The sequence below is a fragment of the Daphnia magna genome, linkage group LG7 (genome assembly GCF_020631705.1).
Source record: "Daphnia magna isolate NIES linkage group LG7, ASM2063170v1.1, whole genome shotgun sequence".
Lineage (NCBI taxonomy): Eukaryota > Metazoa > Arthropoda > Branchiopoda > Diplostraca > Daphniidae > Daphnia > Daphnia magna.
The window spans coordinates 12,197,824-12,208,836 of record NC_059188.1 but is presented as its reverse complement, the minus strand read 5'-3'; the positions used below and the strand labels follow the sequence as shown (position 1 = coordinate 12,208,836).

Below are 11,013 nucleotides of genomic sequence, written 5' to 3'. Positions count from 1 at the left end.
TCGGCTCTCTACAGCCGCCAAAGAAGAAACGGAGGAAAATGAACTGTGGCGAGATGACGCCGTCATTTTAGAACTCTTTTTCGCTTCGTTAAAACATCGACTAGGCGTTTTATATTTATTTACCATGAAAAGATTGGTTTTTTGTGTTTGAAGTGCGTGTGTGTTTACCATTTCTTGTATTACAAATAAAGCGAGGACGTGATAATGAAAAAAATGAACCTACCTCTCCAACACGAAAATAACAAATTTCCAACCTCCATTTATCTATTTATGGGGAAGAGAGAAAAAATGCCAAACGAATTATGTAGGCGAACGATCGATATTGTCGTTCCGATGGTTGCCCCCAGAGTCTGCTGAGCGAAGCACAGAGCTAAAGAAGTTGAAGCTTTTTTTTTTTCTTTCTTTCAAATGTTCCAAACTGGACCATTTGGTCGTCAATTTTTTTGAGGGGCCCGAACGTGATGAAGTAGAACGACTTGATGGAACTACCACTACTCGTATATTTATATCTACGTATCTGGAGAGTAGACTCATCGGTAAGCAGAAGCTCCTCTTCAGGAATTGCGGCTTGCTGGTCACGCGCCTTGCTAGCCATTAATCAGTGCCGTCTCACGTCCCCAGGTGTATATATATATACATATACTACTTACCCACATAACAAATTCAAAATGACAGCCAAACATACGGAAAAACCAATAATAATATTTACAACATTGACAGGGCTAGACGGCAGAAGTAACTTTTCCATTACTGAAATAAATTTAGAAGCTAACCTGTTTGATTGATTTTGTTTTTGCTCCTATGAATATTCAGTAGGCCATTAGGAATTGTCTTATCGTGTTATTGTATACAAGCCTTACACGTGTATGCAAACGACACAAGCGAAAGTTTTCGCTTAAACGTGTTCCACCATCAATTGTTTTGTTTCTTCTTCTTAAAGATTAACACAACAAAAAGCAGCCGAAGAGACCGCCAAAGAAATCTTTTTTTGTAAAAACTAAACATAACAAGAGCGATGTGCCAAAAAAACGGGTTTCCTTGCCAAAATTCTTCGTCATCGCCAGCATACTATATCAGCAAACCCGCCTACCGTGTGTGTGTCGACAGGCAGCTGGATCGAATCGTTGATTTCAATGCGTGCTACACAGCACTGTGTAGCATAACGTACACAACAGGGGCAGGTGAAGCAAAGCCCAATTTCTTTTTGAGTAAATATCCTTCGGTTACGAAATTGTATGTTTTCTTTCACGAAGTGCCTCATCTGCATAATATTTTGTATATCCGTGCTCGTACAACTGGAATAACTGGAACAGTCACCTTCGGCTTTTTTGTAAGAAAAGAAAAAAAGACAATTATTTTAAAAAACTATTTAAAAAAAAAACTAGTTTGTTTTTGTGTATAAATTATTTCTTATTGTTGAAAGCGCCGCTGTTTTTCCCACCAACACATTTGCGTCATTTTCGTTCCTCGGTCGATTGCTGCGCGTCCGCCTCATCGGCCAAGCTCGCTCACCTTGACGAAGAAGTGTGCCGTGATCGACACAGTATTCAAGAACCGCTATGGCCTTGGATCCATTTTATTTCGCACGATACTAGTATAGAGTAATAAAATAGCTGTAGTAAATATACATCGACACACATCCGAGAGAGAGAGGCAAAACCTGCAATGAACAGCATATACAGACAAGTCTTATCGATTTTCAGGACCATCGACCATGCGCCCAACTCACTTTTGTACCTATCTATGTGTAGACTTTGCCCTTCCTTCTCTTTTGCTGTCCCGATCGTTTCTCGATTCCCCGAGATCGCAGTAGTTGATACACCATATAGGCGGAGGCATTTTATGTCTGCTCGGCGGTTGCCAGCTAAAAAAAAAAGGGAAGAGCCAAAAACCAATAGAGAGGGACGTCTTTAGAACGTGGAAAAAATAAGGAGCTTGAAGGCAAGTCAATCGAAAAATTAGATAGAGACAATGCGGTGAAGAAAAGAAAGAAACTTGCTTAACCACTTTCAACGTTTGTGATCGACACGTCCTCTATTTAGTCGATTGCATCGATGGGGAAAAAAAAAAAGGAAAAGTTATTCCCGATGCTCACATTTCTTGTATAAGGACAGCCGCACATAATTGAACACGGCACCATTGATTGCCAGTGTTGTCAAAATCTATTGCGATTTAAATCACAAATGATTTAAATCGCGATTTAAATCATTTTTTCATGATTTTGATTTTGATTTAAATCATTTTTAAATTTTGCGATTTTTGATTTGATTTATGCGAAAATAAATCGTTTTTAAAAATCAAAATCAGCGTTTTTTGGAAAAATATAAACTTTAATACAGATTACAGAATCTCCATCATTCTTTCTAAAATATAACGATCATTGTGGGAATTGCGCCTGATACTTTTAGTTTTGTACTGATTTTGTGAGAGCATGGGGCCAATTGAAACGCGGAGTTAATTGAAACAAAATCTAGCTCTTGGCGTCTGACAAAAATTTTGAAAATTGTTAAAGAATGTATTTTCTACAAAATTATACACTTTTTGTTGAATTAAATCAGTACTTTAGTCAGAGGGACAAAATACACGAAGTGTTTCATTTTAACCCATTCTACCCTACACTAATTTCCCTTGCTATCAATCAATTGCAAAAAAAAAAATACAAAAATAATTACGAGTTATTGAATGAAAATTACGAAGATTTCCCATTGCTTTGCTAACAAACATATGGTTATATTCGCAAAAATGTTGAGTGATTTTGATTTTGATTTTGAAATCGATTTAAATCGCATTTAAATCTTTTTATTTGATTTATGATTTAATAGCGTTTAAATCAATTCTAGAAAATGATTTGATTTGATTTAAGATTTAGATTTTAGCAATTTTGGCGAAATGATTTGATTTTGATTTAAATCAATTTTTCATTTGATTTTGACAACACTGTTGATTGCTGTTGGCGTGACGTTGTTTCTGTCCTTTCCGTTGCACACAGTGTCATGCGGTCGTCATGGTAGGTACATGACTTCCTTTTATGGATTTAAAAGAATGGATTCTGCCACGAACCGTATGCAGTGTATGCATATAAATAACAGTCCTCATGTACAAGTGCAATCACTTACTTGTAGGCCTGCGTTAGTTGTTTGGCGGGATTTCATATACTAATGACTCCATTACGGGATGTTCTATTAACTTTCTCTATGTGTCACACGGGTAGCAGACAAAATTAAGGAGACCACACCCATATCTGAAAATAAAAAAGAAATATGTCGATTAAAACACACAGAAAATAAATGAAAATCGATAAGCTCTGCACGTATTTTCTAAGGCTCAATTTTAGCTGCGTATATATATATTTGGTACGTGCTTGTGTTTGGCACAAAAGCGCTTCTAACGATAAACACATTCGTCAAGACTCCATTCAACTGTGTAATGAACCAAACTACTGTATACACTCGAATGACGTACGAATCCAAAGAGTTTTTCTGCACGTATAGGATACGGACAAGAGAGACAACGATCATCACGACAGCAACCTGGCTATTCTTTAAGTTTTTTTTAAGGGAATTTGAAAGAATTTCACCACGTTAAAGTTCTTTCAATGTAATTTTAAAAATTCTCGTGTACGACAAAGACGTGCTACAAATATTAGATTGATCATATGCGTGCGAATTTCCACTAATTGGCATTTGCACACATGAAAAGACTATCTAACATAGCACCACCTATTTATCTATAGAATGTTAGGATTATGTTAGGATTCTGACGTCAATATGCCAGCTGCTTCGGCATCAAAGGCTGCTGGCACATAATGGAAGAAAGGAGAAAAATAAATTAAAGAAATTGTAGACGAAATATATACGCCGGTATGAGAGACCATTATTTTGAGTGCTTGACGACGCCATCGAACGTCCCAAATAACGTGTACGGGGTATGTGGCTTCAGGCTACATAACACAAGAGAAAACTGTGAGTATCTTAAATAGTATATCCGCCTGGCGACGACATTCGCGGTTTTGTTTTCGGTGGTGAGAGTTACCCAAGTTTGATCTTGGTTAGCATCGACTATCATTTCCAATTAAAACTATGGCAACATGAACCCGCCTGTTGTCGAGCGGAAGGAGTGTAGCTCACCCTTGTTGTAATTTTGCCGTTGGACTATATTGGCACTACGCTAGATCTATGAAAAGTTTCGATTTTTTTTTTAAGATGTCAATAGCACATACAAAATGGGTACAGTTTTCTTTACTGCTGTTCTGTTTGGTGCACACTATAAAGGGACTCAAGGAGGCAATAAACAAGGGGAAATAAGAAAACCGAGGACAAATATTAAAAATGGAATTTCAGCCCCGTATTTCTATCCAGTAAGAAATGGCTTCGTCGTGTTTTGTTTTGAATGCAGACGATGTCTTTCCCTTTTGATTCCCCTTTTTATTTGACAATAAACTCATCTGCGCGTTCAATCTACTCGTGCACAACTAACTTTTTTGCCGCTAGCTATCAAAGTTTCTCCGATATTTAGTTCCCAGTGGCAGAGGATGATGGTTAAAGAAAGAAATTTACTTGTACTCTATGGAAGTCAAACAGGGACTGCTCAGGACCTCGCCGAAAGAATCGGCAGAGAAGCTCTTAGGTATGTAAGATAAGTACTTTCGTTATATGAATGATCAATAAATTTCGTAATGTTTTAGATTTAAATTTGAAGTCAGAGTTATTGAAATGGATGATTTTGAAGTTCAACACTTACCTGAACAAGCGTTTGTTGTGTTTGTCTGCTCTACTACTGGGCAAGGGGAAGAACCAGACAACATGAAGAAATTCTGGAGATTCCTCTTAAGGAAGGATTTGCCTCAGAGTTCTTTATTAGAGATGCACTTTGGTGTTCTAGGGCTGGGTGATTCATCCTATCAGAAATTCAACTTTGCTGCCAAGAAGTTACATAAACGACTTCTCCAGCTGGGAGCCAAAGCAATTCTCGATCCTGCATTGGGAGATGACCAACACGACATGGGGTTAGATGCTGCAATTAACCCTTGGTTGGAAAATTTTTGGCAAAAAACTTTACAAATGTTTCCTTTACCTGTGGGTGTTCAACCGCTGACTCCAGACTTTCTACCTCCTGCTAAATATTCAATTTTCCAAATTGACTCTATCAATTCAATGGCCATTCAATCATCTAGTCATCATCCTCCCATATCTGCCAAAAATCCATATCATGCTGTCATATCTCAAAACCTTCGAGTCACCTCTCCTGAACATTTTCAGGACGTTCGGCTCATTACGTTTGATTTGAATGAATCTGGTATAAGTTATTCACCTGGAGACGTTGTAATGGTCCAGTCACAAAACTCGGACGAAAAAATGGACATGTTCTTCCAAGTATTCCCTCAGCTCAACAGGCACCAGCGTTTGTCTCTAGGCTCCAACAAAGTTGAAACTAAATTGCCACCCGACTGGATTTTACCTGCCACTGGCTTCACCACCGAAGATTGTGCTCGTCGTTATTGGGATTTTCAGTCCATTCCTCGACGGTCTTTCTTTGAACTTTTAGCTCGCTTCAGCACTGACGAAATGGAACGCGAAAAATTATTAGAGTTTGTTTCATCCGAAGGCCAACAAGATCTATTCAATTATTGCAACCGACCTCGGAGAACAATGCTGGAAGTCCTTTATGATTTCCATAAATCTGCTGCCCAAGTTCCAGTAGAATACTTGTTTGATCTCATTCCGGCCATCAAACCCAGAGCATTTTCCATCGCTTCTAGTTTCAAGGTACTGACTCTATGGTAGTACCCGGCCACGTGCTGAAAAATGGCGCGTTTTCTTTTTTGTTTCCCTAGATGGGGATGAGTAAAGTCATTTTATTTCTCCTGTTTTCAACACCAACCCCCATCTATCGCTAGCTTGTTTGAATATCGATCTAAAAGAACTATTTCAACACGTGGCTTGGAAACATAACCATAGACTAACACACACACAAAAAAACAATATTTACTTGCGGTATTTTGGTATGTTTTTTTTTCCTCGTTCCAACAGACTAACCCGAAACAATTACAAATCCTCGTAGCCGTAGTCCAGTACAAGACAAAGTTATCGGAACCTCGCCGAGGCCTCTGTTCCACGTGGCTGAGCAGACTAGACCCTGGAGTCCAAATACCACTGTGGGTTCGTTCTGGGACATTGCGCTTTCCGACCGATCCCGTAATGCAACCACTTAAACAAAAGACGTAAAAACCTTTTATCTAAATATGATTTTCTCCTTTTTTTTTTATTACAGGCAATTCCAGTGATAATGGTAGGGCCTGGAACGGGCTGTTCACCTTTCCGTTCTTACATCAATGACCAAAGGTTGAGTTTGCATCCAGCTGATATTGAACGGGAATTGTACCTTTTCTTCGGCTGTCGGAATCGGACTCACGATTTCTTCTTCTCCGACGAATGGCTAGCGCTTGAAAAACAAGGAAGATTACATCTTTCCTGCGCTTTCTCTCGTGATCAGCCTGACAAAATGTAAGTATTTTTAACGGATGGTTTGACCATTATATTAACAATTGGTCATCACTTGACTGCACACAAATATCTCGTAGCATCCGGTGACACCCCGTCGCAACTGAGTGCACACAACATTCTCCAATGTCATCGCCTGTCTGTTTAATTCTTAATGTTTTTGACTCTGGTTTCAACTATTGCGTGGCTATAGATACGTTCAACACCGGATGAAAGAGCAAAGGTTATTGCTGCATCGGCTGTTGATCCATCAGCGAGCCTATGTCTTTGTAGCCGGAAACGCCAAGCAAATGCCCGATCAGGTGACGCAAGCTCTTCGGACGGCCTTGATGAACGAGGATGGCGCCAATGATGATGACTCCTGGACTATGGATAAAGCGGAGAGTTACATTGCAGAAATGGTCAAACAATCACGCTTACAGCTGGAAACATGGTCGTAATGAATTTGTGGAGGGCGATTGCATTTTCCTTCCCATCAGATAATTAAATGTAAAGTTTTCCCGTTGCGTTTTTTGTCTCTTTCCTACAACGCACAATCTACAGCTTGCACACGACACAAATGAAACAAACAATAAAACAAGAGATTCGACGTAGTATGTTCATCTTTGAGTTGTTGCGTAATAACACTAAAATGGATCAGGCGAAGGAAGAAGAAAATTTCAAACAATTACAACAGAATAAAGCATTTAAAAGGCGCGATGCGCCATCGAGTAGTAGACGGTCTCAACTGCCTTTTGCTAGTAAAATTTTACCTCTTTTCATCTTATTTACAAATGAAGGATGGGGAGGGGGATTATGGCTAGTCAAAAATGTATAACAGTTCATTAGGTAAGATCATCATTAATTTGAATCGTTCTGTTAACCCCCCAAAAAAAAGAGTAAAAGCTCAATGCTTTTCAATGAACGGTTCTAGAGAGACTGGCACTTCACCTCGATAGCTGATGCCATGATTCTTTATGACAGAGGCAGCCAAACATCGTAAACTTATGTACTGTAATGGGTGAATAGTGCATGTGGGCAGCTTGAGTAACATGCTGGCAGGGCGCTCGCCATCACCGTTGATTTGGTCAATATGACCACCCTGATGGAGCAATAATTCAACTAGACTCGAGTGATAGTTTTGGATTTTGGCAGCAGTATGAAGAGGAGTGTTGCGCTTTTGATCTAGGGACGAAACATCGGCCCCGCAATCAATGAGAAGCTGAGCTACCTTGACAGACGGAAAGAAGGTACCCTGTGGCTCATCAAAATAAGTGCTGCTTTTAATTGTGTTGTCCCGATTGGCGGCAAGATGCAGCAGAGATTCTCCGTTTGAGGTTCTTGGGTCTATCCGTACCACTCGACAAACGAGTTCAATTAGTCTGGCCTTGTCCGTTCGATTCGAATCGATCGATGTCAATAAAAACAGTAAATGGCTCAGGCAGTTGAGGATACGGTCGAAATTTTCTTGATGTCGGCGGAAAACAGGTCGAACGTAGAGCAATTCCAACGACGCCTCCATATTATCCACTATTAGAGTAAAGGCCGACATGACGTCAGTCGGGCGCAAGGGTTCGCGCAGAAGTCCGCGTTCATGTTTTTCGTGGAGGTCGAGGAAGATGCGCACCAGAGCCCGTGCAGCGAAACAGGTTTCGTTATAGAGCAACGTATCCTTGAGCACTCTCAATTGTAGGGCGTATTTCCACAAGTCAATGCACTGCTGGTAGCGCAGGCTATCGGCGTATGCTGCTCCTCGATACATGAAACGGAATATCGCGTCCTAGAAAATAGGCAGCGCAAACAATAAATTCTCACTTAGATATCAAGCATACGTTACATAACTAAACATTTGTTTTAACTTAAAGAAATTTACTTTGTGTGTTGAACCTAAAATCCTCTCGCATATCAACAAACTTTGGGTACGCATAGCATCTAGATCTGTTGAGAGGTTATCCAGTTCTTCCAATGTTTGAAACTCGATGGCATTGTTGAAATGTTCGGCCGGTGGACAGATGCCTTTGATAATAGGAGAAGCAGCGTCACGGTTGCGCAATTGGATAGCGTTCCGCCAGTACTGTAAAGCTAATTGCAAATCATGGTGTTCGTCAAGGCACGTCGAACCCATTAACTCGTAAGCGTCAGCGATCCGCTCCAAACTGTAAGGGACATTGGCGATGAGGTATTCGAATATCTGGGTCGCTCCTTAAGATTTTTTTTAAAATAACAGTTACTGTCTATTCAATGTAATTTCCATAGCTATAAATCGTTTACCTTTCAAGCAGGAAGTTTGTAACGCGTCATCGCCGTAACGGCTTTTTAAATATGGGTCGGCTTGGTACTGCAGCAGCAATTTAGTGGTTTCCAATCGATGTTCTTGAATGGCATAATGGAGAGCCGTTTTTTGTTGTATATCCAAAGCATTGACAGCGGCGCCGTGTTGCAAAAGATATTCACACAATGGGACGCTCTGGACTGAGTTGATGAGGCATGTTCCACCGTTATAATTTGCTCGCAAAATATTGGCTCCACTTTCGACAAGGAACTGTACAATTTCCAAATGTGTCATAAAACAAGCACTGCGAACTGGCGTCGAACCCGTGTCTGACATACTGTTGGGGTAAAAATTGAAAACATTGAGAATTTCACCTGCTCTTTTCGTAATGATTACATTAGGGGTTGAACAAACCTGTCGACATCGGCTCCATATTGCACTAGGCATTTAACAACTGGCAGTTTGCCCGCTACCGCAGCACACCAAAGAGGGGTAACATTGTGAACTGAACGATCATCTGGTACTTCGTATTTTCCCCTCTGTTCAACGTCCGCGTCGCAAATGGTGATGAGGTATTCAACAATTTCTACATTGCCTTTCTTGCAAGCAATAAAGAGAGGAGCACAGCCTTCTTTCATCCGGCATGCTATTTCTCGTCTCTCAGGCTGGAGAAATCTTTCAAGTCGCACTCTGAGGGAATAGGAGAGACGAGCTGCTGGTGGAGCCAGCTTGCACTCTTGGTATAAATCAGTGAACAAGGCATCTCTTCGGGTGGAGTGATCAGTTTTCCCAGTAATCCACATAGCCATGCAATAGCGCTATAAAATTACAAGATGATGAATGATCAACAGTGTTTAGTTTTCTATGAGTTCTAATGTTCAGGATGCTCCATGTAATTGGAGAACAAGAAATAAGCAGCATTCACAGTTGAACTTGGGTCATTACTATGATATTGAAGTTGAAAGACTTGCAAATATTTTAAATGTTTATACCCAAAAATATGAAAATGAAACTTCTTTTAAAATCCAGGACAGAAATTAATTGGAGAAAGTGGGTCAGCTCCTGGAAAAGCACAAGGAAAAAAGGGATTCGTCAAGTTTACTCGTCTCGCAAATGGAAAGTTAATTCAAACAAAGAAAACTGTGTACCTCGTAAAAAAATCCGATAAAGGTCTAAATGGTGGAAGAGGGTAAATACAGGCAAAACACTCTTAACTTTGAAAAACCCTTTGAAACCCTCATCGACGGCACAGTTGTGGACTAGAATTAAAGGGAAAAAATTAACGTTCGAGAAAACAGAGACACCAAGAATGATGTCTGACTAACTGACTAACTTTTCTCGAGACTGAAGAGAAAATCGTACTTCTCTTCCTCTCATAGCTCCCAGGATGTAAACAGCTATGGCTGCAAATCGATCGTTTACTTTAAGCAATCGACGATTTTGCTGAATCTGCTCTGTAACACGACAGAGAATCCCACCAAGAGCCGGAATGTAAAAAGAACTGAAAAAAGTTGTGTTCTTTCTAAAGATCAAGTTGTGTTACATTTGGCTCCAAACATTTTAAAAACTATGAACTCGATTAAAAAGTTTCCAATGTATTGATATCTAACGAAGAAAGGCGCCAAAATGTGAACGTCTTCTGCTGGGAGGGTAACGACTGATTATAATCTTGAAAATCGATGAAATACTAATTGATCAATAGCCAGAGCAATGTATTGGTCTAACCGTTTGGAAATAATATTTTTTGGCTTGGTTTGACAAAAAAAAACCTTATAGAATCTATAGCCAAAAGCTTGTCTAAGTAATTGGGATAATCCAGCAAAATGGATATGCTATTCAAAATAAACAATTACCTATTCGATATCGGCGGCTCATCGCAGTTGAGTGGGCCAGGTTGATTGTAGACCAAAAACAAATATTCTAGATCTATCGTAATATTTGAAATGAGCCAAATTTGCTCTAAAGCGAGCGTCAGTTGGAAAACCATTCATGCTGGCGTTTTGAGCTTGTGTCGAAGAGTCTGTGGATAATTGAATGTGAACAGTTTTACCACCTCAGCATTCGAAGCAGGTCGATTGTAAGCCTTAGAAGGTTCTTGTTCTTGTAAAAATTGTGGTAAATCCGGCACTGAATTCATCCTAACCGTTGACGTCTCTTTTGTCAGTGATGGATGACAATCACGTTGATGCTTCATCAGGTTTCTTCGGTTCGAGTACGTTTTCTGGCATCCATCGAGGAAACATTTGAATGGTGCAGGTTTCC

At 39.9% G+C, this 11,013-nt stretch overlaps 2 protein-coding genes and 1 long non-coding RNA gene across 4 annotated transcripts; 1 reads left to right on the top strand and 2 right to left on the bottom strand.

Annotated features, from left to right (window-relative positions):
- Positions 1–825: 825 nt before the first annotated feature.
- On the bottom strand, positions 826–4,880 carry LOC123474078. Its single transcript, XR_006648716.1, has 3 exons — positions 4,741–4,880; positions 3,117–3,241; positions 826–1,864 (listed from the first exon to the last, which is right to left on the bottom strand). It is a non-coding gene; the product is annotated as an uncharacterized LOC123474078 (long non-coding RNA).
- On the top strand, positions 3,996–7,093 carry LOC116926509 (NADPH-dependent diflavin oxidoreductase 1). The gene is made up of 5 exons (XM_032933433.2): positions 3,996–4,626; positions 4,685–5,765; positions 6,030–6,194; positions 6,271–6,503; positions 6,694–7,093. The coding sequence occupies exons 1-5, from the start codon at positions 4,532–4,534 to the stop codon at positions 6,938–6,940; spliced, it is 1,821 nt and encodes a 606-aa protein (XP_032789324.2). The 5' UTR covers positions 3,996–4,531; the 3' UTR covers positions 6,941–7,093.
- On the bottom strand, positions 6,991–10,235 carry LOC116926506 (protein fem-1 homolog A). Of its 2 annotated transcripts, none has more exons than XM_032933430.2 (7): positions 10,085–10,235; positions 9,900–10,010; positions 9,744–9,813; positions 9,166–9,569; positions 8,751–9,088; positions 8,353–8,681; positions 6,991–8,259 (listed from the first exon to the last, which is right to left on the bottom strand). In XM_032933430.2, the coding sequence occupies exons 4-7, from the start codon at positions 9,558–9,560 to the stop codon at positions 7,387–7,389; spliced, it is 1,935 nt and encodes a 644-aa protein (XP_032789321.1). In that variant the 5' UTR covers positions 9,561–9,569; positions 9,744–9,813; positions 9,900–10,010; positions 10,085–10,235; the 3' UTR covers positions 6,991–7,386. The 2 variants fall into 2 exon arrangements, with proteins under 2 accessions (XP_032789321.1, XP_045031847.1); XM_045175912.1 differs by having other exon boundaries at positions 10,077–10,212.
- Positions 10,236–11,013: the final 778 nt, after the last annotated feature.

Excerpts from the sequence above, each read along its gene's own strand:
- LOC116926509 (XM_032933433.2), top strand. The coding sequence starts at position 4,532 with ATGATGGTTAAAGAAAGAAATTTACTTGTACTCTATGGAAGTCAAACA. Across the intron at positions 4,627-4,684 it reads ATCGGCAGAGAAGCTCTTAG|ATTTAAATTTGAAGTCAGAG; the intron begins GTATGTAAGATA and ends GTAATGTTTTAG. Across the intron at positions 6,504-6,693 it reads CGTGATCAGCCTGACAAAAT|ATACGTTCAACACCGGATGA; the intron begins GTAAGTATTTTT and ends GCGTGGCTATAG.
- LOC116926506 (XM_032933430.2), bottom strand. The coding sequence starts at position 9,560 with ATGGCTATGTGGATTACTGGGAAAACTGATCACTCCACCCGAAGAGAT. Across the intron at positions 9,089-9,165 it reads TATGGAGCCGATGTCGACAG|TATGTCAGACACGGGTTCGA; the intron begins GTTTGTTCAACC and ends TTACCCCAACAG. Across the intron at positions 8,682-8,750 it reads ACAAACTTCCTGCTTGAAAG|GAGCGACCCAGATATTCGAA; the intron begins GTAAACGATTTA and ends AAAAATCTTAAG.